This window comes from Colius striatus, chromosome 4, assembly GCF_028858725.1.
Source record: "Colius striatus isolate bColStr4 chromosome 4, bColStr4.1.hap1, whole genome shotgun sequence".
Taxonomy (NCBI): Eukaryota; Metazoa; Chordata; class Aves; order Coliiformes; family Coliidae; genus Colius; species Colius striatus.
In genome coordinates this window covers 93,618,614-93,645,719 of record NC_084762.1, presented here as the reverse complement: position 1 = coordinate 93,645,719, position 27,106 = coordinate 93,618,614, and the positions used below count along the sequence as shown (strand labels likewise).

Sequence of the window (27,106 nt, the reverse complement as noted above, 5' to 3'; positions counted from 1 at the left end):
GAGAATGCAGCTGTACCCCTGCAAGCCATGCAGGGCCATGGCAGGACTGAGAGCAACCAGCAGCTCTGTGTGAGTGCACCCAGACAGGTGAGGGACTGTGTGAGGAGGCGGCCATGGCCCAGGCCGTGCTGGAGCCTGCAGGCCCAGAGCAGCCCCACACGAGAGGCAGAGAGGAGCTGCAGCCTTTGGGAAAATGCGCGTGGGAGCAGCCCGGGCAGGGCTGTGTGTGTGTGAGGGATCCCACGGACTTGCAGGGAGGATGAGTGTGGAGCCCACCTGCCCTGAGGAGGGACAAACAGAAGCTGCAGAAGCTATCAGGCATAGACTGCCTGAAACCCCCACTCCCTGTCCTCCTGAGCCGTTCGTGGGGGGACAGGGTAAAAACCCCGGGATCAGGGCTCTGAGCCCGGGAAGAGGGGAGGTGTGGCAAGAAGGTGTTCTTAAAGCGCTGGTCAGACTCTTCATTGTTGTACCACTCTGTGTTGTTTTATTTTGGTTATGTTTGGGGTTTTAAGGTTATGTTTTAGTTGATGTTGCATTACATTATTCTCTGTTTTCTTCCCCAAGCCAGTAGCCTGCTCTGTTTTGTCCTGAACCTTCAGCGGCAACTAAACTCTCCCTGCCCTTTGGCAATTCTCAGCCTCTTCGGTACTTGAGGCTAATCATGGTCTTTTGTTCCCTGATGGGCCTAAACCACAGCAATGTGTCAAACACAGAAACACATGCTAAGGCACAAAAAGTCCCACGGAGGTACAGCCCATGCTCATCTCTCAGTGTGCAATTTTCATACCCTTACAGATGAGCCTGCAACACAGTGTGTATGTATAAGCAAACATTACATCTTTAAAATAGTATCCCAAGGACTCATTTCTGATAATTTCTGATCATCTTACAGCTAATTAAAATAAACAGTTATCTACTGCATTTTGAGTTCATTCTTTGTTGATTTTGGACTTGCCTAAACGGACCTTTGGCCTACAATCAGATGGATTCATCTACTACAAATGTATACAGTTTGTCTGGGTTTGAGTTTGAACACACACACAGAAACCCCATGTGACAGCCTCCCAAAAGTGTATTCACATTAGCTCTCCACTGAGTTTTAGTTCATTTTTTGGAGGTAACCAAGATTCGTGTTACCCACTGAAAGAGGCTTAGTTAAGATTTTGAAAGAAGGCAACAAAAAAACTCTTATTAAAATGGTGAGACTGTATTCTTTACATTGCTTTTCCTTTCTTATTAAACACTTAACCCCACTATGGGGAACAGCAGCATCATTATTTTCAAGTGCATGCTCAGTTCTTAACCCACATCCCTGGAAAAGGCACCTAATTCATCCCACACAACTCTGAGCAAAAAATAACCTCAATGATCTGAAGGGAAACTATTTCCACTATCCAAACAACACAGAAGTAGAATTTTTTCCCCAAATGAAACTTGAACTCACAAAAATCATGACAGCATCCTGGAAAGAAAAAAAAGGTAAGGGGTACAAGAAGCTTTTTCCAATAAGTGAGGGGCCACTGACTTCCAGTTTCTTCACTTCTCACAAACCTAAATAACAAAAGCAAGTTTCTGGATGCACCTTAAAAGTGTTAAGGGGACAAATGCACTGCAAGCAAAGAGTAAGAGTGGTAATAATGAAACCATACCATGCTAACTTCTTCAAAATGATCAGTATGACATCCCATAAGAAAAGATGTTGGGGCCATTACAAAATCCAGCATGTGACGAGACAGAATAGGCACAAAAGTGTGCTGCCATTGAAGAGGATGAAGGTACAACATAAAGCATTCAGCAATGAGGGTCAGCAGAGCCCAGTCAGAAGAGAAGAAAACGATTCTCTGCTCAGTCAAAATACAGGTCAGGATCTGGAAAAAATCCAAAATGCTGCATGTTTACAAAGGGTTAAATCAAGAACACACTGGACAGGCACAAATGTTTCCTTTGCTTGTGAAACTCAGCCTCCCAGATTCTGGTTTTCAACAGCTACCTCACATATCTATACATTGAAATAATGTCCACCAAAGGATTCTTATAAAACTAAAAGAAATGAAAGGAAAAGGAGACAAAAATTAAGTGACAATGGAAGCCAGTGACAGTTTTGCCACCAATGTCAACAAAGCTAGGACTTAGCTGGAGTTACTGACATGATCTGTTGCCTTTCTTTCCCACTATTAGGCCATTAAATGACTGTAAAAAGTACCCAGATAGAGCATATAACCAAACCTGTCTGTGCTGGTGAATGCAGAGACTATCTAGGTTGTAGACATCTCAGCCAAACATCTATTCCAGATGACAGCCAGTCAGGTTCTTTACAGAAGCTATATGGAGATGTCTGCTTTCTTCCAGTGATAGAAAAGGACCTGATGGCATTTAAACACCAAACTCAGATGCCTCAAGTTAGGTGGGCTGAAATCAAGGCAAGAAGACTAATGGCACACATGGGACATCTCACAGAGGTGCTACTAAATAAAACTCCATGTTTAAGTTGCACTAGTTGCAGAGAACCATTTGGGGTTCATAACATGTACATATGGGGAGAATCCAAAAAAAACCAGCCAGCAGTTCCTGCTCTGAGGACTGAGCTTTACAGTCATCCTTGGAAAAAAGTAATCACAGAATCATGGAATGATTTGGGTTGGAAGGGACTTTAAATGTCATCTTGTTCCAACTCTCCTGCTATGGGCAGGAACATCTTCCGCTAGACCAAGTTGCTCATTTTGTACACTGCCAGGGATGGAGCAGCCACAGCCTCTGTGGGGAACCTGTTCCAGTGCCTCACCACCCTTCACAGGGAAGAGCTTCCTTACATCTCATTGAAATCTTCCTTCTTTCAGTTTGAAGCCATTTCCCCTCGTCCTATCACTCCATGCCCTTGTAAAAAGCTCCTCTACCGCTTTCTTGTAGGTCCTCAATCTGCTCTTTTTAGATAAACTGGCACCAATAAACAGTGATGACCTTGAGCAACCTGATTTAACTTCACAAGTGGCCTTTGAGCATGGGACTGGATCAGAAAACCTACAAAGGACACTCCAAGACAAAACAATTCTAAGATTCCACGAAGCACTGAAAAAAATTCTTTGCAAATAGTTTTTTGTGTTTTCTTGTGTTTCTACACCACTTATACTTTATTTATATGAGTGTCAACTCTTATCAGCCCATCCTAGAGGTCTCTTTCTTACATATGAAAAAAGCTCTTCTGAATCTGGTAGAAATGCATGGAAATGAGAATTCAAAATAGAGTCTGTCCATCAGCTTGGGCACTTAAATATGCTCTTAAGAAACTTAGCACCTATTGCTAAACTACAGAAGAAGAAATCCAATATACCTTAACCTAAACTGGTCTATAAATAACAAAATACCTTAATAGGAAGTTTATTTTATTATGTCTTATCTCTAATACTCAGAACTAACAGTATCTTGAATTTCTGGCTTTATAATGATTCTTAGGTAACTAAATATCTTGATTTTATCTAAACATTAGATTAGCAGTACTGTCAACCTCTAAAACATTTTCAGCTATCAGTTAGTTTTACCTGCAGCACCTGCTTTGGCTTGAAACACAGCAATGGAAGATGAAGATCCAAGTCAATAATTGGACTGTCCGGATCCTCTCGTGAAGGAATTATTATTTGAAGTGGTTTCATATTAAATACCTGTAATAACAGATGTTTGCATTTACTTCTTAATGGAAAACATTCCCACAACACTTTTAATTTGGGATTTTAGTTCAAAATTATTTCCATTGATATTTCCTATTGGGTGAATATTTTTAGTACAAAATAGTAACATTGATTGAGAGCAAAAGACAGATATTTGCATCCTGAAATAGAGAGGGAAAGATTAAAAGACATAGTTAGAAAGATGATCATGGACTTTGTCTCCTTTCATTCTCATACCTGTAAAACTTTAAACATATCTATTCTTTTAACAGAATCAAACTTGTTTTATTCTAGGCATAATAAGCTTATGCTGTAGCATTTCTATTTGTAGATACAATTGGGAAAGCAAAAGTATTGATAAAATTCATTTAAGAAAAACAGAAAATATGAAAAAGATCACTGAGTGTAGGTGCTCATGTTAAAAAGACAGAACAAACCAAACCGAAAGATTTCTTTCAGTGTTTGAAATACTCCAACTCTAATGTCTGTGGGACACTTCTTGCACATGTTGCATATTTTCAACACTTAGCAGCTGGTTTAGCCAGTCATTCAGACAATTTTACAGTTGGATCTTTTCCTCTGCCCCCAACCCCTTATCCCAGGGTTCAAAGAAAGCAGCTAAGAAGTCCATGGCTGAAGCACTGCTTCCACAGAAGCCATTTTGGTAGACAACAGAAGGAATGGGATGAAATCCTTGATTAAGTAAATATGGGAAGGGTTTTAAAGAAGAAAATACAGCTCACACATAGAATCACAAAATTGTTCAGGTTGAAAAAGACCTTTAAGATGATCAAGTCCAACTGTTAACGCAGCACTGCCATTTCTACCACTAAACCACCTCCCTCAGCGCCAACAGCTACATGGCTTTTACCTCCAGGGATGGGGACTTCACCACTTCCCTGGGCAGCCTGTGCCAATGCTTGACAACCTCTTCAGTGAAGCAATTTTTTCCTGATATCCAATGTAAACCTCCCCTGGCACAACTTGAGGCCTTTTCCTCTTTTCCTGTTGCTTGTTACTTGGGAGAAGAGACTGACTTTCGCCCAACCTTCTGTAAGGTAGTTGTACAGAGTATGAAGGTCTCCCCTCAGCCTCTTCTTCTCCAGCCTAAACAGCCCCAGTTCCCTCAGCCACTCTTCATCAGACTTATGCTCCAGACCCTTTACCAGTTTCATTGCTCTTTGGATATTCTCCAGCAAAATAACAAGTTCAGAGTCATACATGTTGTTCCAATAACTGATTTCCTCAGCCTCTTCTCTCTACAGGGATGACATTAGTGCTCAGTCATTGCATGTCCATCTATCCCACAACTGGGATGACAGTCACGAGCAGCATTTCTTGGTATTAGACACAAGATAGGGAACTCTCACCCTTTGTGTGACGGATAGTTACATGATTTACTAGAGTTTATACATGTGTATTCAGTGTGATGGCAATGCCATGCTGTTCAGGTGGAAGATAAGCCTCCATTCTCACAGAGTTGTTTTGCACTGGAGCTTCCAACTGCTTGCAGAGACTGTGTGGGCTGCCCCTCTAGAAAACAAAAGTTAGACTATGCTGCCCAGAACTACTCAGGCATCATCTAAGACAGTAAAGATTTGGCATGAGCTAAATCCTTCCTAGAAGAGCATTAAGAAACCAAGCAGCATGACCAACTGGTATGCCAGTGCTCAAGCCTGCACCCTGACCACACTGTTTTTTTTATGTACTAATAATACATAACCCTATTTTCCAGGCACAGGTATTGACCTAAGTTTTAGATCAGCAAGTACAATCTCTGACTTAACAGTGAAGAATGTCCCCCAGTTTACAGAAAATGAGACCTTAGTGCTTTATAAGACATAATGTTAAAGTAATGATGATATTCAGCAGCAGTAATTACCAAGTGGAGTGGTCCTGGTGGTGGGCTGGGTATTAAAAACAACTTTGCTGCAAATTCTTTGATGTGCTCCTCAACATCTAAATCCTTGAAAGGTCGCAGCTGCACTAGAAAGCTGGAATTAAAAGACAGAAAATTACTTATAAATAGTAACATGCAAACAGGGGAAAAAAAGCCTTTTTGCTGATAACCTAGAACTAAAAAAGTTATTAGAAGCAATGAAGCTATTACTGCAGCTAATTAATTTCTAATTTAGTAGTGACTTTAGCAGCTTCTGTGAATTTTAATAATGCTGTGACAGAAGCAACTTGTGGGGTTTTTTCACTTTGATACACAAAATACTGTTGCATTATATGGACCAGAGGATGCAAAAAGCACCCTGGGTCTCATAATGGCAAAGCATATTTAGAGGTGAGAGGCAGCTAAAGGAAAGGTCTTGTAGAGATTGCTTGAGGAAAAACTTACCCAAAGCTGCAAAATAGTGCCATGGATCAGACATCAGCTATGAGACAGAAAATAGCATCACAGGAAAAAAAGAGGTTGTAGACATAGGCTTAACTACAGGAAAGCAAAGCAAGAGGCATATTTAGGGTACTTCAGGCCTGCTTTAACACTGCTATTTGCTGTGCCCATACAAAGAACAAACATAGCTGTGCAAATCTGCCAAATGTTTCTGCTTTAGAACTGTATTACCTCACGTGTGTCAAAGCCACAAAGGTCATGTGGTTTCTATCCCACACCAGATTAATTCCTGAACATTTAAACACATACACTATTAAGACTCGAAACTGTTCATTCAAACCACATTTCTGAAATGTAACAATTAAGAAGGTAGACAGACATAGTCAGAAAGGGCATTTTGTTCAAGATAAGATTTGTGAGCGTGTTTACAGCAAAAAAACACAGCCAAAACCTTTACAAAATCAAAAACTTAGGCCTGCAAATCTACATATGCAGAAACTAGGAACTTAATATGGTTATACCCTCCCTTGAGGTTTTATTTCAGTTTGCAGTTTTACTGGTTTCCTGCAGAACACTTGCTCCTCAGGAAGAAAGTGGCCTAGAGAGCAATTGAATAGGTCAAGAGACATTATTAGAATCCATCAGAATAAAAGCATTCTGTCAGATATTACCGAGCTTTTAATTGGGTTAATGGGGCACTTAAGTTCACTAAACTCACATTTGGAAAGTGCCCTGCTAGGCTGCTCCACATATCCTGCAAAAGCCTATCAGCTATTTAGGGATGTGGAGGAGGCATAGGGAGGGCAATTTATAAACCCAGACAGTGGAGTCATCAATTTAAACAAATATGCTGCCACATACAGTAATGCTTTAGATGTGGCCTAACAGCATAGGTAGGTCTGGGGTGTGTTTTTTGGGGAGTTGAGACAAAAAAGTGCATTTCGACACATCCAGTAAATGTTACAACAGAAATAACCTGACTCTGATGCTGCAAAAGCAGCAGATGTACAGAAAAAAAATGTTAAGAGCTCTCTAATCAGTACCCTGGGCCCATTAATGCAAGGTAATAGCACCTGACAGCTCTGCACTGCAAACATCTGCTGAAATAAATGAAGTAATCTCTGAGACATTAAAGCAGAGAGCTAAGGAGTTTATGAACCTTCTATTACCTCTATTAACTGTCTGCAGATAGATTTTTCAGGAAGCAAGAATATCTAAGAATAGGTTCTTTGTACTGTTTCAATGCTGTGAGCTATTTGCACACTTCCACCTTTTCTCAAGGCAGCTCAAAAGACTAATACCACAGGTTGGAAGATTTACTGTCTGAATGGAGTCTATTCATCCATCCAAGATGGGAGTTCATCCAGAAGGAGATTACTGCCAGGAATATTTCACTTTTCATGTAGTGCAACAGATTGAGGTAAAACTACCTGTGCAAAATGCCAAAACCTTTCAATTTGAAACACAAATACCGTAGAATAACCCAACAGTGACAGTGTTGTGACATGATCTAGAGGCACATCTGCCAGCTTTGGCGAGAGGCAGACGTACTCCATTCCAATTGCTCCACATTTGGAAGCACTGTAAGCTGGGAATAAGTGAATTAGTCATAAAAATCATTTCAGAGGAATAACTTCATTACTATGATGAAAGTTTACAAGCTCCCCTTGGAGTTCAAAGCACCTGCATGGGTTTATAGTTTGAAGTTGTCTTTGTATTTCAGTTTGGTCTCAGTTTTCAGTTGTGATTTCTTCTGTACGTTGCCATGAGAGGCTGGGTTTTATCTGAGAATGCTTAAGAGGCTAAAATACCTTTGAGGACTGGTCTGAATGAAAACAAGTACCACCCTATCTATAAGCAGTCCTGTGCACTGCAGGGCCTGGAGAAAACAAGCCATGCAGAGCAGAATTCTGGAGGAAAATGCAACCTTTTGCTACCAAAGGGTCCTGAATAGAAGCAGAATCCCTTTAGATGCTACTTCAATATCAGGCTTTCATTAGCAAGGACAAATAGCTTTTTCTTCTGCCAGTTCTCATGAGGAAAGGACAACACTCTAGAAATAGGTGGTCTGAGGTCCAATAATAAGGGCTTTCAAATCCTCAGACTTGTAGTTGAAGCATCCTGCAAAACAGCACTGAAGCACAGCAAAGATACAAGCAGCATACCAAGGATACCAGTGCCTTTGCTGTTGAAGGTGTTATTATGTGTTAAGTACAGGAGGCACTACTACTCCAGTACACTCAGTCAACAAAAGCATTTCATTAGATTTTTAACCCACTGGTCACCTGAGTACAGCTAAAGCATCTAAAATGACAACAATTCCTTTGTTGGCTGAGAGAAAACAATGCCAATATTTTATCATGTTACAAAAAGCTGAAACATCCCCAGCTGTAGAGGGCACAAAAGCTCAAAATGGATCACAGAGGTCTTTAGTTGCTTATATTCCATTAACAGCCACACATCCCAGCAGCTGTTTCATGGCATATGGAAAAATGTCAGCAACACAACCAAAATAAGGAGAAACAGTACCTCTCCACCCCTTCCTTTCCACCCACCTCAGGGTACTCTGGCACAGTAAAATACTTTGTTCAAAAAAAACACCCCACCAAATGGAAAAGCAGACATTCTGAAATGATCCATCAAATGGTATCAAGGCAAACGTGCTGGTTATGAGATTGCAAAAGGAGAAAAATATCCCTTACAATTACTCACATATTTCAAAATCCCTTAAAGCTCAGATGGCAGCTTACTGACAAATCTGAACTCCCCTTAGAAATCAGTACAGACTCAGCTTAAAGGCAAAAGCCACCCATACTAGTCAGCTGTAATGTTAATGCTTTAAATAGGTGCAAAAACCTACCATATATGATGGAGGCAGAAATGTTTCATTAACATGTTTAAAATACCCACCCAGAGGCAGAAGCTTGCACCTCTAGAGAGTTAACTGCACCTAGTTCCTGTCTGGTCTAAATAAATACCAAGACTTAGAAACACTTTGGTAACATCTGGAATTTTCCATTGTTTTCCTGAACATTTTCCCACTTCTCCCTCAGTGGGCTATTTAAAAATCCATTTGCAAATTGCCTGCTTCTCCCAACTCAGACATGTCTGACTTCAAAGAAGAAAGTACTCATTTCTGACTATACTATTTAAACCACTGATGAACACCATAACTGTCAAGCTGAATCTGTACAACTTCCCACAAGGTGGAAAGTTAGGTGATGTCAGCTCCCATATAGGTTGAGTTTAGAGTGTAAAAGAAGTACAAATCCTTATATAAGGACTGAATATCAACAGTAAAGCACCACAGCTCAGTATATGGCTGTTACATATGGAAGATTAGCATTTACTTGAGATTTGAGACTATAAAAAGGCAGCAATGAATCAGCTCCTGCAGTACCCACAGCTGATGTAATTGACTTAAAGAGAAAGAGTGGAAAAAAATATCTGGGTAGGAAAGGAGAAAGGAAAACAAACATTTCCTTTTATGTTACTGTTCATCTCAATTTTGCATTAACCTGTGAATACCTAGTTTCCATCACACTGAATTTCCTTGTCCACATTAAATCCCTTTACTAGTCCTTTGAAAATGACAGGGCAGAGGTGGCATGAACAGCATCAGTGGTGTGTTCACTCATACTTAAGGACTGCCAGAGTGACTCATTTTTGCTATCACAGTTTTTTTGGAGGCAACATCTGAACTGGCCATGAGGAAAGCACTGCTTTGTTCTTCCAGTGCTCTCTTAATCAGGGAGGATGTGGAGTCTCCTTCCTTGGAGGTCTTCCAGACCCACCTGGACACATTCCTGTGTGACCTGATCTAGGTGGACCTGCTTCTGCAGGGGAGTGGGACCAGGAAGCCCACGCTTGCTTGCTCATCTGCTCTACTAGAACAAATTGGAAGACTCAAACTTTGACCTACACCCCTGACATCTTTCAAGTTACCTGTAAGAAGTAAATACCTGCAAAGTACTTGCCTTCAAATTTGACCTTAGAAAGCTTAACTGAAATTTAGTGACAGAAACTTTTCTACCTTTGGACTACAGGTCTGCAAGTGAAGCTCATCCAGTAATGTCCAGTGTGCCAATGACAGGTTCCCTGATGCAAGGAGTTTTTAATCCACTTCAGAATCCACACAGATTTTAATAATTTAACAATAAAGTAAGACACAATCTCAAAATAAGTTATATTACTAAATAACAAGATAGGCTCATGTTCACCTGTCTTTTAAACCATCTGTTGAGTGTTTCTAACCAGTGAAGTCCTCTGTGTGCTAAGATTTCCTCTCCTAGTTCTATGACAGCCAAGTAACTGCTGTACTCCCTCAAGTACCTTGGGTTATTTAAACAATCATGTGTCATTCACTGCTCATTAATACATACATTGATGCTCTTAGGACATTTATTTGCTGCATTACAAAGAGGTTTGTGTGCTTTCAAAGTGATTTTCACCAGCATAGCAAAATTATAGTTAGCCTTCTTCCATAAAACCAAAAATCTTTGAGAAATCTGTTCCTTGCAAGTTGCATCAAAGAAAATTACAACAGCATAGCTAATTTCCTTACAATGTGCTCGCACTGTCTGGGTAACATTCACATTACATTTCTTCTTTTCCTCTCCCACACGTCACACTCTTATAACTTAAAATTGTTTTAGAATTATGCAGCTATCCCGACCACATCATGCAAATCCCTGTATTAAAACCTGCACAGTTATTTCCAGGAGAAACAGACAGGATAGCAAGTCTTACCAAGAGAGACAATCCTTGAGGGCATTAAAATACGGATATCTGGATATAACACAAACAGCGAAAGGTACGAAGCAGACAGGTGTCTTCCCAGTCTGCCCAGACTCCCAACGGGTCTGTCCATTTGAGGAAATGCAGCCATCCTGCAAGAAAACTACAGATTAATGTGTTTATGTTAATCATGAATACATGGCTGATATTTTCTTGAGAACCCTAGAGATGTGATACCCAACTCCCTCTAAATTTCAAGGGGATTTGGATGTCTGTCTATCTCTTAAGCTCATCAGGAAAATGTCAGCCCTGTAAGACTTTGACGTAGGTATTTAAAAGAACTTGAGAAAGAACACAGGATGCAGTCTTCACCCAAAAAAAATTGTCCAAGACATAAAATCTGCTCCTAAATATTACAAACTCCTAATTGAAATCCACAAGATTTTTTCCCTAATGCGATGCTGTTCCAATGTATTTAATTTGCAACAGCAATATACAGGATGATTTGTTCTGTATTCCTACTGACAGGAAAACATCTCTGTTAACTAATTTCATAGATTAAACCTGACATTATACTCAAAGTGGTTTATTTGATATATTTTAATGTGTTTTAATAAAAGGTTGTGTTCAATAACATACTTGCATAGGCTGGTAGTACTGTGCAACAACCCCGTATGTTCTGTTACCACAGACATCTGTGAAGACCAGGAAATGAATGTGGTCTTCTTTTGGTTCAGAAGTTACACAAAGTCCTCCTGCAATGAAAGCAGAAACCTTTTTTTTTAATACACGTTTCAGTACAGCTGCTGGAAAAGCAATTCATGACAAATATTGCTCATTCCCACTTAATTTCAAGAGCAATGTCTCATTTTAAGGGATTAAAATGCACGTTCATCATTCATTTGATCTGAGGGTTGTTACCAAGGCACATTAGTTAAGAAGCAAAATTACTATCTAATTATTCTACATTTTAAGTGGCAAAAATAACAGGTGTGTTTTGTTCACTTTATTTTTTTTTTTCTTTTCAAGATATTTATAAGGTCTGCAATAGTGATATATTGAGCCATTAAAATCTCTGCCATTAAACCTGGAGGAAACAGTCACTACTTCAGGTGTACCTTAACCCCAAATGAATAGTGAAAGGGTACTCAGCCATTATGGGTGGAAAAAAACCTTTCTAAATGTGTGTGCACTTCATTCAAACCCAGATTTACCAATAAGGGCTTAAAGTGACTTTCAGCTTCTCTCTCTTGCAGATGTTGCAGATACTATAGCTAAGAGATCTGTTTGACACAACCTAGCCATGAGGTCTAAGGGCAGCCCATTCTGCTGCTGCTTTCCTACCAAGATGACACATTTTTTTATCCTTTGAAATACAAAAAGACAGAGAAGATGATCATTCAAATAAAAGACAAATAACTGGCTGTATTATGGGTCAACAAATATTAGATCTATGGTATATATGGTACAAATGTACTTGGAATGCAAGTATAGTTAAAAAGGTATTTTTTATACCTATGTTTTGACAAAAGGCCAGTTCTTAGTAAGTAGTGTGAGCCTCTGCCATACCTGGGAAGCACAGCTGTGGCAAACCAATAAGATCAATGTCCTTTGGAACTGCAATATCTTCAGTGTCAGGTTCTTTCTGCTCCCCGTTGAGACTTTTGACATTTTCAAGCTTTGGCCTCTCTTTTTTCTTTCGGAAAGACCGGCGTTTACTTTTATTGAGGTTATTACCAGCATTAATCACTTGAATGTCATCTCTGCTGATAAATGGAGGCACAAATACAGAAAGAACTTCTGGATCAAGAGGAGGAAGACTTTTGGGTTTTCTTTGAGTACTCTATTAAAACAAACCAACAAACAACCGGTAAGTTAACACTCATCCTGAAGTATTTTTAAAAGTATTTTTAGGCCCATTCTTTACCCATAAAATTGTTGGTTTAGAAGACATTTTCTCCTCTTCATAAATAATTAACTTTTCCTTCTAATTTCTTGATTTACGTATGTTAATGAAAAGGGGAATACTCTGGGCGTTTTCAGTAAGCAAAAAATCATGGTCCATCATTCAAAATGTACCATACCCATATTATGCCTTTGGCATAAAAAAACCCTAAAAAATATATGAGAGTAAGAAAAACCAGGCAACAAATCAATGAAAACAAAGAAAAAAACAGCTGAGCTCCCTAGATAAGACTTTGTTCAGCTTTAGGAAAAGCTCCATTTTAACTCAGAACAACCTCTGTAGGGAAATGAAAAGCACCACCACACAAGCTTTCACAAGCTTCTAACTTTGTAAGGCAATTGAGAAAGTATAATTAAAACAATTACCATCACTGTTACAATAAACACTATTTTAAGAGAATGCCCAGTGTGAAGCCATGACAATTTCTCCACACACTGATGACCAAGTGGAATAGGCATCCTGAGAGCAGGTATGAAATGACAACATTTTTTTAGTAGGCACTTTTGTAAAGTGTTACTGCACTGAAAGCCCTCACTGCTTTGCTATAAATAAAACCTGTGGAGGAAGTGATCAGGAGATTTCCTTGTTCTTGAGAGCACTTTTTGTACTCTTGACCATATAATAGAGACCGTAGCAGCATCTTCAATTACTTCACTGCAATTGAAACTCTTTTGCAAAACAAGGTCAAAACAGCAAGTAAAAGCTTTGTTTAGTCAACGGATATTTGGAAACAGGAAAGGCGAGCTTCCCTGTGGCTGAAAAGCTGTCTCATTTTCAACTTTTTGCAAACTGACTCAGGGACAGATCTAGCACACAGGCTGCTTTTACCTTCAGGCACAATGCATCTGTACTACTTCTACTTAAGATTTTCCAATGCTGATCTCTCACTGTTCTCCTAGTTTTTAAAATAACAACAAGATACAAAGCTTTTGCTTCACTGAAAACAAACAGTCTTCCACCATCGAAGCTTTGGAAGAGAAAGTCTCAGCTTATTTGTCCTAGTAGATGAGCCCACCAGGAGTCTTCTTCACATTTGAGTATTGTCAGAAAAATGAGACAGAATACTTATCTTTATGATATATCAGTTGCTGTATCTTAAGCTCTACAGTATTCTATAAGAGGATGCTTGAAAGGAAGTACTTCAATAAAAATAGTAAGTGAAAAAAGACTATTCCAATGAATACACAGAGCCTGAACTAGAAAGAAATTAAGGATGGGGAAAACAAAAGTTCAGATAAGTATCTACTGGGATATTCAAAAGATAGCAATGACTTAAAAAATGGCTTTAAACTGAAAGAGGGTAGATTTAGATCAGATATTAGGAAAAGTTCTTCACTGTGAGGTGGTGAAGCACTGGCAGAGGTTGCCCAAAGATACTGTAGATGCCTCATCCTTGGAGGTGTTCAAGGTCAGGTTGGATGGGGCTTGGAGTAACCTGGTCTAGTGGAAGGTGTCATTGCCCATGAAGGTGGGGGTTGGACTAGATGATCTTTAAGGTCCCTTCCAACCCGAAGCATTCTGTGATTCTAAGAAGTGTTCAAAAGCATGTTACAAATTGGGCTACTAAGTGCCACATCCTGTCAAACCGAAAACTTCAAATGTCATTTTCTTTAAGTGGCAGCTGACATTCATTTCAAGTGAAGAAACTGGAAATGCAGATAAATCCAACATTATCACTCTCAAAATAACATAGAGCTAGACATTTCAGAAGGAAATTAGGAATTAAGGATCAACCCTGAGGCTCTGTTCTGCAAGAAAAACACAGATCCACTCAAATAGTAGCAATCTTAACTTGGCAGATTTGCCCCTGCAGAGGTTTTCATACAAAGTTGCTTTGACAGGGCAATCCCTGACTTACATTGAAGGCATCTCTGTGCTACAAAGTGCTGGACAACAGCCAGTGATTTCATAGCCTCAGAGTGTAACAGCTTCTCAAATGGCAGGTCCTTGATGTCTTGAACTACAACAGAGGCATTAAACACTTTTTTCCCCACAGAACAGCACTGTCACCGACCCAGTGACTCAGTCATCAGCATTCAAGTCATCTCCCATTAATGTCTACTGCCAAAGACATCTTCTCTTCCTCTTTCAGTTCAGGGGTAGTGAACAGGCAGTAAGAGAACAATATTCACTTGTTTCTACTATTCTTTGAACATTTTATATTCTCTGGTTCTATTGTTACTTCTTTGTTTTGAAATGCTGCTGTTGCTTTTTATTATCAAATGTCCTCGCATCACACATTGCTTCCAACAACACTAATGTCTCTTCCTTCCTGTAATTCTGCAAGATTCCAGAAGTCAGGGACTTTATTCCATCCCTACTTACTGATTGTGTTCCTGTAACAACGTTGCCATACAGGACACGGATAAGATACAGACTTTTTACAATGGCTGCACTATTTTAGACATAAACAAGAAGTAGTGTTGAAACTACAGATCAGAGGATGATTTCAGCTATTTGGTGTTTCGTTGATCTCATTTTCCTCTTCCCATCATTGAAGATGTTAATTTAATATTGTAAAAGAACTGTTTTCTTTAAGGAAACACTTTTCCTTTTCCTTAAGGGCAGGGAAAAGTAAGAAGCCTTAGAAAAATGAAGTTTGAAGGGAGCTCTGACGGCTCCAGTGCAACCCTTTAAAGAAGCAATGATAATTTTGAAGTGAGAACTGGTTGCTCTGGGTCTCATCCAGTCAACTTTTAGAAATCCCTAGGAAGGACATTCTTTCCCCCTCGTCCTCCAGCCTTCAGCTTCTTCTGGTCTCGCTTCTGTCTCACTGCTGCTTCTCAGCAGCTCGCTGGTATCAAGGTACCCAAATATGAGACAGCATCCCAGATGTGACTTCAAGAGTGTTGAGCAATAACAATAGAAATAATCCCTTTCCTTCACCTGTGAGCTACAGTCTGATGATGCAGGCCGTTACACAGTTAATTTTGACTGTCACAAGTGCACATTGCTGACTAATTCCCAACTTGAGCACACCTAATTTCTCACACACCACTTGACACTCAGGGGGGGGCATTACCAGACTGAAAAAAAATGGTTTGACAGTTATGCTTGCATTAGCAGGGCCAGAAAGAGTAATGCAGGCTCTGTAAGAGACTAGATCTGCACCACTGCCTGCAGTAGGGAGATACAGAACTCAATAATGGAACTGGTGGGGAGACTGCAGACATCTCACAGACAGCTTGCACATCACACTTGCCATATCAAAACCCATCTTTATAGAAGATAACGTAGTGGAAGGAGTCTTATCAAAGCTGGCTGTAGGATCTTCACTATTGTACATCTCATTTTTACAAAATACACACTTCCAACACTAAAAAGTTAATCTCTAGCTGAAAATAGGGGCCTCTGATCTCTTCAAATTGAAATCTTAGTATGACAATTACCTTGGAAATGAGGACAACTGACAATGACAGCCCAGAAACTTCAGCTTCATGAGCTTCAAAACAAAACTATATCTTTTTTTTCATGGAATCTTCAATAACAGGTCAGTCATATAAGATTTATCTTACTTTGGAAGTGGGTTATATCATGTTTCTGCTGACATCATGGGCTTAATCACTCCATATTGCAATAAAGTTAAGAACACTCAAACACACTTTCAAGGCCAAAAGCACTATCAACATAACCACCCTGCTATTTCATTTGTAAATATCATCAGAGGTCCACTACTTTCCATTCAAACGTTCTTTTCTTTGTCTATATAGCCTCTTCTTTCTGCATTCTTTGAAATTAAACACAAAACATATCCCACTCTATCCTCATGTAGATGGTGCTGCAGAAAGAAAAGGGAGTAAATCTATAAACTTGCCCTAAGGCAGTGACGTGCCCTGTGGTCTAACAGCTTGCAATAATGTTACTGTAGTTAATACTGACAAGCATAGAGACAACTTTCCTTTCTGACACTCCATTTTACATCTGGAGCAAAGAAACAATTCACATCCTGTACTACAATTGGAATGACTTCTACTTTTTCTAATACAGTTCTTGTTTGTTTTTCTACAGTTGTTTTTGGAAGCAATGAGCTCAAACTGAGCAAACTGAGATGGAAAACAAAATCCCCTTTGGGTTTATTTCTCACACAGATGCCGGAAAAAAATATCCACTCCAATTTCAAAAGTCTTGTGGTAACATTTATGGCACAACTGTTTCCTCAATTTCAGTGTATACATGAATGAGATTCTGGAATTTGAACCTCTACTTAAGTGATATCACTTGATAAACTGACATCAGCAAAAGCTGTCTCCTGAGCAAGTGAGCAGCAATGAGTTTAACAAAGACTTCTTTATCTAATACTATTAGAGCATGCGATCAAAATCAAGTTCCAGCAAGACAACAGAGATCCCTGGGAGCAGCTTTGGCTTCTCAGCACGTGCTGGCACCACAGCTACTCCCACAGCCCTGCGGCTCATAGGTATCTAACAAAACCATCAGCACAGTTTAAAAAAGCAAAATCGGGAAGAGGACTTGAATTGTTAACTCACTCTGAAGTGGCTCTAGTCATAAACAAATTCTAAACCACATATTCAAAGCAGAAACCAACCCTGCGACTTCTGCCGCAGCTGAATTGCTCAGGCTGTGAGCACTAAGCTGGCAGGGATTTAGACCTCGCGTTGTCCTAAGGATATAAGTTACACTATCTTTTGCTTTTGATATAAGTTACACTGTCTTTTGCTTTTATCTAGAGATAAAAGAAGATGGGAAATAAGATATCATTCAGTAAAGGATGTGCACCGTTAAAGCATTTTGCTGTTCCTGCTTATTTAAAGCTACATTGCATTTTTCATCTAAGCTCAGACCCTTAGAGAAACGTAATTAGTTAACATTACTACCAAACTATCCTTACCTTGATGATGACCCCCTGTCAAAACAAGTTTTCTTTTAAGTATTTCAGCTCTATCCAATGATAACAGCTACGAGGCAATCCAACAGTTTTACTCAAGTCCGTACGGGGGAGAGAGGCCCGGCCAGGGAGGAGCTGAGCCGGCTCGCACTCCGGTTAGATCTCCGAGCAGAGCCCCGCTGACAGCAGCTGCCCCACAGAGCAGCCCGGGCGCTTGGCCGCCGGGCATCGGCGGGCATCGGCCAGCCCGTCCGCCCGCCCTCTCCGCGCTCCCCCATTGCGCCGGACCCCGCTTACCTGGAGGAGGGACCTCACTCTCTCGCTGGGCACACCGACCAGCAGGCAGATCTCCAGCAGGCCCGAGGGCAGCACGTCCTCCATGGCACGGCCGGTCCAGCGGGCTGAGGTTTCTCCTCCCCTCAGGGCCGCTCGGCCCCTCCCCGCGGGCCGGACCGGGCCTGGGCGGGGGAGCGCGCCCAGTCCCTCACGCGGGCAGGGGCTCGCATAGCAGCCCCTCTCCGCCCCTCACGGTAACGCGCACTTTGATTGGCTGTCTCTCCCGTCGCTCTCAGCAGCTGTGACCAATCAGAAGGCCGGCACGTGTCTGCGGCGGCCGGGAGGGGGCGGGGCGTCGGGCCTCACCTCCCGTTGGCGGGCGGGGCGCGAGACGCGCGCTGAGGGCTGAGGGCTGAGGGCCGAGGGCCGCGGTCGTCGGCCCGTTTCGCCGCGCCGTCGTGTGGCGGTTGCTATCAGTCCCTCGCTTTATCTCCTCATCTCATTTCTTTGCCCTGTCGGCAGTGCCCCCGGGAAAGGCTTCCCGGTCAAAGAGAGGAGTTCGTTTTTCCCCTAGCCGGCCGCGGGTTGATCTCCGGGTAGGGCTGTTGGCCTGGAGGGGCTGAGGTGCCTCAGGGCTGCCCGGAGTTGGCGCGTCAGAGGTGAGTGAAGTTATGGCGTGGTGCCATTCGCTCCTGTTTGCTCTGGTGACTCAGCAGAGCTACGTGGCTGCCGCTACATAAGAGTGGTGTATTTATCCCGGGTCATAGTTTCAGTGAGCGGCGGGCACAGGGCTGATGGCAGGCTCCCTGGTGCATTCACCTCCAGAGCAGCAAGGTTCTCGGTAGAACTGCCCAAGTACAGCAGAGAGACAACATAGAGGAATCTGGGTTTTCCTCTCGACCTGTTTCATCTTAATAGACAATGAGTCACTCCGTATATATTGGCTTAGTGTAGATGTTCACTGAGAGACGTTTCCCCTGGGACTGGTGCATAACAAACCCAAACTGCAGGTATGAGATGTAATTTCATCACAGCCACAAACTTCTTTTTTTGAGGAGTAGTGCTCATATATTTTAAATGCAGAAAACTCCCAGGCTCCCAGCCATCACGAGTTTGTTATCAGTCCAGAGTTCAGAACAGCCTTCTTCCAAAAGTACAAAGAACGTCAGAAACACAAGTTGTGGTCTTCACGGGGTTTTTATTGTCTGGATTTCTGTGGTTTTAAGTCTTAGGATTGTATGGCCTCCAGTGCTCTCAAATTTAGAGGAAGGCAATGCAGAATATGGGAAGCTATATAGCACTGCCTAAAAAAAAAAGAGAAATTCTTGAAAACCTGTACGTTCAGTGATAACTTCTTCAAAGTAATAGATCATAGGCTCAAAGATTTATGTTAATAAACTTTAAGGGATTGTTAAAATCTTGTTCAGCTTGTGTAGCTCAGGCCACAGGAGCAATGATTCCCATATTAAATTCATAACTTCTGGCTGACACCATGAGTTCCTGCAACACAGGTTACTAACAGTCACTGCTAAAAGCTAGGTATCTCCTTTTTAATTTCACTCTTTAGCTCAGCTTTTTGCCACTGGATCATACTACAGTTTGCCTGCTGTTTGAGTGGATTCTTCACTGTGAAACTTCTCCTTGCAGAGCTGAAGATTATTAATCTATTTTAAAGAGATTATACAACTCACACTTTTTCTTTCCTGATCACTTGTGTGCATCTCTTTTCAGTTTTTTCTGATATTCTTTTTGAATTATGAACACCAAAAATAAGCTTTACTATTGCTGAGTATACAGTGGTAAGTCACACTGCTCTTTTTAACTGATATTTCCACCTAATTAGAAAAGAAAAAGATTGATATGTGGATCATTCTGAAAGGATGTAATGTTTAATTGGTTATCCACTGTAACCATGTATGGTTTTCTTAGGGTTATTACTTCCAACATGACAGTCCTACATCTTACATTCATTAGTCTGTGACTATGACCTAGCATTTAACCACACTGAAAGAAAATTACAAATGAACCGAGGCTATTAGGCAATCCAGGTCACCCTATAGTTAATTAATCTACATCATTAGTTTCAGATTTCTCTGCTATCTGCAGTGATAAATACTGGATGATTGATGTGCATAACTAATGTAGCCCTCAAAGCAAGGGTATGATGAAGTTATCAAAACAGAACTACAAGATGAAAGGTGCTAATGCGAATCTGATAAAAACTCTGGGAGTAGGAAACCTGATAAGAGACAAAATAATTGACTTAGAGAAGAATCTGCCTGTACTACAAAAAGATTCATGTAGTTAAATGGAGCTTTTTTCCCTAAGAAAAATGGTCAACTGAGGAAAAAAAGCCAGTTTTTATGCTGTGTTTTGTTTTTCTAAGGTCACAAGTACTGTATGTTTGTTTGTTGACTCTCTGATGAGGTACTTGGCTGCTCAGAGCTACAATCAGAAAAAAATGCTGATCTTGAGATATCCTTAACATGGGTAAGGCTTTGTCAGACCTGAGGGCCATATCTGAATAATTAACATTTCCCTTGACATGGAAACCTAATTCCACTAAATACAGTGTTTAAGTTTTAGCTAGACTGCCTCTCTGAAGAGGAGAAAGTCATTTTACAAGTCAAGTGTTTCTTTGATGTGATCTTGCTTATAAAATACAACCTCCTGAACCAGATGAGATGCCTTGAGCTGGCTCTAGCTTTAACAAGGCCACTCTCAATAATTACATACTCATAGGTAATACAACACAGCCTTCTCTGTTGAGCCTTAGATTTGAAACACCTTCCAAAGTCATCACCAAACTTCTACCCTCACCTCTTTCAGATTATTGCTGTAAATTAGCAAGTGTGGGTAAGATTTGTTCTTCAGTCATGCTGTAGACTGCACGGCAATGGTTGAGCTGCTGTCTATCAACCCTGAAGGGAGCTCTGAGGGACATGTGTTGTAGACACCTATGTACTGCAAATACCTTAATCTTGAGGGATAGAGGCCCATTGGAGACCTGCCAAAGAGAAGACAGGAAACACAGCATGAAACGTGCTGCTTGTATATGTCTCTAAAATCTGTTCTTATTACCAAGATCATTCATAGGGGGAAGGATTTGTCTTGAACAAAACTCAGGGGATCAACTTGACCTATTCTCTCCAAGTGCAGCATTTCTCATTTTTTATTGCTTCTTCCAGAATATTGAACCAGGAGAATTCCATAGATCTGCAGAGAAAGATCTTTATTGGCAGACATAACATTTATTTCATTGCAGGACCATACACTTTCTAAATTTACATTGCTATTAGCAACCAAGCAACCACTTGGTAACTGACTATGCAAATTCAGTCATTTTCAAACTAGGGCCTTGCACAGTCTTAAAATTCCTCTCTTAGTGTCTCAGATATTTATTCCCATTCTTAATAATGCTACAAAAACCTGCTATGAGGATTCTTTATTGTGTTCAATGACTCTGACCCCAGTAGCGCTCTGTAAAAAGTCACTAGGCTCAGCATAAATGCATCAGGGGGAAAGGAGGACAGTTCAGGGCTCTCTATGTCTATTACAGTTCCATTTGCATCTTCTTTCCTGTTTTTACTTGGCTTGTCTGGTTTGTGCTGACACTGTTCATGGTAGATCAAAATACAAAGGTTTTGCAACATTAACTGTCATGTAGCAGGCATCTCTTTAATAATACATAGATACATTTTCACTGACATTACAGAGAAATGCCAACACAGGACCAGTCCTTAAAATGTCTCACCAGATGGGATTTGTGTTCTCCACAGCTTGTACCTGCCTGTGTGCTCTGAGGTCAGCCACTGTCTATTCTTCTCAAGTGTATGGATTGTTATTCCCAATTGCAACTTTTGTAGAGAAATACACCACTTAAAGCTCAGATCCCTGTGATTTGTCCACATATGCTGAAGGGCTTCATCACGTTTCTCTGCCACCTCTGAGATGCAGGTATTAAAAACAAGGAGCAGTAAAGTCTGTCATTTCACTCTGAAAATGCTCTTCAAGTACCTGAGTTAGTACCTCTACCCTGCCCTACAATGTGCTGTGCAGACATATCCTAGAACTGTCATAAGCAGTCTTTTTAACCTGCAGAAATACCAGATGAATTGAATATGCTGTATACAGAGTACTCTGTGGTTTATATTACGCTGGAATTAATTAGCTTAATATCTGATGTCTCCTTTTAAACATAAAGACAGATCAAGCCATACTGTGAATGAGGGTAGGGTATATGAGGGAGAGGAGGGTGCCATAACCATACACATGCAGCTGTGTTGTGTGACCTGGTGTTTGTGCCCCACTAGGGAGAGTCCTGATGAGAAGAAGAAAGTCTCCTTGGCCCTACTGTCATCCCAAAACCTAATAAAAAGCTTCTGCAAAGGACTGGAGGATAACTGGGGTAAAGACATTGATAAACCAGAACAAAGTCATTGGAGAGCTGCCAAGATGGTCAGGGCTGAAGCACTTGCCCTGTGAAGAGAGTTTGAAGCAACAGGGCTGGAGAAGAGATGGCATCAGAGGAACCAACAGCAGCCCTGGTATCTACAGGGAGATGATCAATAACACAGAGCCAGACTTTTTACCAAGGTGCACAACCAGAGGTGGAGAAATAACAGTCATGAACTGACACAAGGGAAGCACTGACTGCACTAAGGAAAATAGTTTTCATTCTGAGAGTTGTTGAGCACTGGAACAGAGGCCTAGAGATGTGCTGTCTCCATCTTTAGACATTTCCAAGAAGAGACTGAATAAAGCTGTGAGCAAACTGGTCTGACCTGACAGCTGACCCTGCTTTGAGCAGCAGGTTGGACTAGATGTCTCCCAAGGACCTTTCCAACCTGGATGATTCTGTCATTCTCAGGGACTGTGTGTAGAAAAACACCAAGGGGGTTAAACAATTCTGTATGAAGGAAACAAAATGTTTCAATTCCAGTCACCTAAGTAGGGAAAATCCTCAGCCAGTTGTACAGTCAATGAACTTTCAATTTAACACTTTCTTTTTTAGCTGGGGTAACTGAGGCCCAAGGAAATAGCTGTGGGAGTTCATGCAACATTTATTCCTCATCATGTACATATTTCTGATAAGGAGGCTGGTTGTAGTTTTTATCTTTTTGAGTAAAAACTAAATCTGTGGAAAGCCCTGGGAGGGGGGAGGGGAGGGGGTGAAAGCTGAGCTTTATCACAGCCCCTGCATCTAGAGAAATGTAGCAACACTAAGTTGACAGGTCTTGGCAAAGAACCAGACTAATGTGAGTGCTCTGAATATTACAAACACTTTGCATTTGTAGATATTGTGAGCTGTTCCTGAGGCTACAGCAGAGCTTATTCCTGACTCTGTTCACTAGGGTCAGTTTTAGCAGTGTTTTGTTTACGTGAGTTGCATAACGTGTCCTTCATATCTGGATGGTCATGTCCAAAAATTTGTGATCAATGGAGTTAAATCCAGCTGGAGGCTGGTCATGAGTGGTGTTTCCCAGGGCTCAGTGCTGAGGCCACTCCTGCTTAACATCTTCCTTAATCACCCTTAGTAAGTTTGCAGATGACACCAAGCTGGGTGGAAGTTTTGATCTGCTTGAAGGTAGGGAAGCTTTACAGAGAGATCTACACAGGCTGGATAGCTGGGCCAAGGCCAATGCCATGAGTTTCAAGAAGGCCAAGGGCTGGGTCCTGCACTTGGGCCACAACAACCCCCAGCAGTGCTACAGGCTTGGGGAGGAGTGGCTGGAAAGCTGCCAGGCACAGAGGGAGCTGGGAGTGTTGGTTGGCAGCAGCTGAACATGAGCCAGCAGTGTACCTGGCTGGGTAAGAAGGCCAAGGGCATCCTGGCCTGGATCAGGAACAGTGTTGTCAGCAGGAGCAGGGAGACGATCATTCCCGTGGACTTGACTTTGGTGAGGCTGCACCTTGAATGCTGCGTCCAGTTTTGGGCCCCTCTCTGCAAGAAAGACATTGAGGTGCTGGAGAGGATCCAGAGGCTGAGCTACCAAGCTAGGAAAGGATTTGGAGCACATCTATGAGGAACAGCTGAGGGATCTGAGGCTGTTTAGCCTGGAGAAGAGAAGGCTCAGGGGAGACCTTCTCGCTCTCTACAACTACCTGAAAGGAAGTTGTAGCGAGGTGGGGGTCAGTCTGTTCTCCCTAGTGACAAGCAATAGAGCAAGAGGAAATGGCCTCAAGTTGTGCCAGAGGAGGTTCAGGCTGGATCTGAGGAGGAATTTCTTTGCTGCAAGGGTTGTCAGGCATTGGAGTGGGCTGTCCAGGGAGGTGCTGGAGTCACTGTCCCTGGAGGGGTTTCAGAGACAGTTGGACATTGCACTTAGGGAAATGGTCTGGTGGTTAATAGGGCTGGGACAAAGGTCTCTTGCAACCGAATCTATGATTCCAGACCTCATGAAATCATTTCTAAGTGCAGAAAGGACAGAAGGTACCTAGGAGCAGTGAGCATGGATTTACAAAAGGCAATCATGCCTTACCAAACTCTGCTTTTCCTTGATGACCAACTCTTGTGGAGGAGAGGGGAGAAATGTATGTCATTTAACTTCTGACAAAGGCATGACACAGTCTCCCATCCTTGTAGCCAGGATGGAAAGATATAAACTAGATAGTGTATGTATAAACTAAAAGGTGGTTGAAAACTCTCTGAACCATCAGTTAAAGGGTTGGGGTGGACAGTTTGAAATCTAACAGCTGATTGTGAGTGACATTCCTCAATGTTTGACATTGGAGTGAATGATACTTGGCATCTTCCTCATTAATGTGGACCATTTGGGGAAAGGTATCCTCAGGAAGCTTGCAGATACCACTGAGGGCTGAAGGGCAGAGCTGCCAGAAGAGAAGGCTAAGGAGAGATAGAATTGCCATCTACCTGGAGAGAAGTTATAAAGGAGAGCAGCAAAAACTCTCCTCAGAGGCACACAGTGCGAGGACAAGAGGCAACAGCTGCAAGCTGCAACTAGGGATATTCTGATTGAATATAAGGAAAAACATTTTCACCATGAGAGTGATTAAGCACTTGGGCAGCTTCCCCAGGAGGGCAATGTAATCTCCTTTACACATTTTTGAAACATGGCTGGGTGAGGTGCAGGGCAACAGGATCTAAGACTTTGACAAGTGACCTCTAAAAATCAACATTTGTCTTTGATTCTATAATTAATTAAGCCCATATTGTTTTATTTGCATGCCAAGGCCCTCAGAGATTTCAAAGTGCAGCAGACAGAGAGCAAAGTTCAACAATTTGCATAGCTAAACATATCATATACTTCTATATTGCTTTAAAAGAAGTATATTTAAATATTGCCTGACAGGTCAAATATAGCAATTAGGCACATGTCACTGTATCATGTCTGACTGAGACTGAACAGAAAGTAACTTCTCGTAAATAATTAACTCCCATTTACAGCTTGACAATCACTGATTTGCATGAGGACATCATGGGGCAACTTCTGTGAGGATGAGCACGCTGTGCTGCCACGAGGCCAAGGAGGGTTCTGCACAGATGAATATACAAAGAGAAACTGCAGTAGTACAAATACCTCTCAAGAGCCTGTGATTCTTTTCTATGTTGCACTTCTAATACTAAAAAGAAAGACAAATTTAGGGTTGGAAGACTTAATTGGCAGTGTGTCCCACCTGCCTTGTTTTCTGTGGTTCCTGTTTATTCCTTCATAATATCTGTTTCAGTTTTCTGCAAGGTGACCTATTAGTTGAAGAGCAGAGAGACTCTCTCACCTACCAAGGTGAATTTTGCCTTAAAGGTATTTTAAGAAACCTGGTTTTACAGCAATTTAGGTGCTTTTTTTGGCACAGTCAAATCTAATGCTGTCTTGCCTTATTTCAGTTTCACTTTCTTTGGTAGTTGGAGACTTTTTCAGAATTGATTTACTTCAAATCTTCTGGTAGGAGAAAACCACCAAAACACAACATTTCGTCTTGGTGAAGTGACATGACTCAACATAAATGGAAATAACTGGAATTTATAAAAGTAGGTTTGCATTTGACAAAGATTAACATCATGTCCAGTTTTCAAGTGTCAGAAAGAGCAAACCATTTGTGACAACTCTGCCTTTCCTAGCTTAAGGTGGCCCTTTTGAAAGGTGGCTCTTAGTTTCCTGTATTTGTAGAGCACACACATCAGGGGCCCACTTTTTTCAGCTGCCAAGTACTAATAGAATATGTTACAGGAGTGTTAATGGTGATTATGAAAAAGCAGAGCCTTTATTTATATTCTAAAGAGTTGCTGTGAATGCAAAGGCAGTTATTGAACTCTAGAGTGGAAAAAGAGTTTGGGAAAACTTCCACTTCAGAGAAGCAATGACTCAGAAAACACTGCTCATAGCTTCTGTAATATTGTCACCAAAGCTGTCCACCTCCTGAGGGTAAGTTAGGTAATGTAAAAATATAAAGAATTTTCAGAGCTTGTGTTAAATACATTTGTATCAGGCCCTAAAAATAGTTACAGGCCAAGTTAGAGTTGAAACAAATGTATTAGTACTTCCACAGAGGTCAGTACTTATTCTTCAGTCCTGGCTAAAAGGGTCAGACTTCTTTTGAGTCCTCATGTTATGCAGACCAAAGTCAGAAGCAAAAATGTGTTCCTATTTGATCTGTTCTCATCTACATTTTCTGTATTGCCATGTTCCCTTGCTCCATCTTTTACAAAATTAAGCCTCCAGCCTTCAGTTTCTTCTTTGGGATCAAGGCCACACAGCTTGTTATGGCACTGCAACCCTAGACTGTAAATGCCTCAGGGCAGGGGTGTTTCTCTGAGTGTAGTAGAATCATCCTACAAAGCAGGGCACTGATCCAAGGCTTGGGGATAACAGCAGCAACAATAACTAATTGTTTTCTGGTATTTCTTTGTTCAAGTTCTGCCATTGTCTTAAAGGAAAGCTGATTTGCATCTGTCAGTGGATTGCATTTTAGTCCCTCCAGCAAACATGGTTTGAAGTGATCACAGAATCACAGAATCTTAAGGGTTGGAAGGGACCTTGAAAGATCATCTGGTGCAGCCCCCCTGCCAGAGCAGCACCACCTAGAGTAGGTCACACAGGAACTCATCCAGGTGGGTTTGGAATGTCTCCAGAGAAGGATGCTCCACAGCCCATCTGGGCAGCCCCTTCCAGTGCTCCCTCATCCTCACAGTGAAGAATTTCTTCCTTGTATTTCTTTGGAACCTCTTATGTTCCAGCTTGTACCCGTTGCCTTCTGTCCTATCATTGGCCATCACTGAGAACAGCCTGGCTCTATCCTCTTGATAACCTGCTCTT

The 27,106-nt window shown here is 41.4% G+C and overlaps 1 protein-coding gene across 2 annotated transcripts in view; it reads right to left on the bottom strand.

Annotated features, from left to right (window-relative positions):
- The window catches only part of DENND3 (DENN domain containing 3), a 44,574-nt gene extending 26,573 nt beyond the window's left edge, over positions 1–18,001 (bottom strand). Inside the window, exons 1-7 of one of the 2 annotated variants that reach the window (XM_061995819.1) lie at positions 17,853–18,001; positions 12,313–12,586; positions 11,383–11,498; positions 10,756–10,895; positions 5,548–5,659; positions 3,540–3,659; positions 1,653–1,871 (exon numbers count right to left, since the gene is read on the bottom strand). In XM_061995819.1, coding sequence (XP_061851803.1) covers positions 1,653–1,871; positions 3,540–3,659; positions 5,548–5,659; positions 10,756–10,895; positions 11,383–11,498; positions 12,313–12,586; positions 17,853–17,936 — 1,065 coding nt within the window. In that variant the 5' untranslated portion in view covers positions 17,937–18,001. The remainder of the gene's footprint in view (positions 1–1,652; positions 1,872–3,539; positions 3,660–5,547; positions 5,660–10,755; positions 10,896–11,382; positions 11,499–12,312; positions 12,587–17,852) is intronic. The other variant, XM_061995820.1, reaches the window with a different exon arrangement.
- Between the last annotated feature and the right edge of the window lie 9,105 nt (positions 18,002–27,106).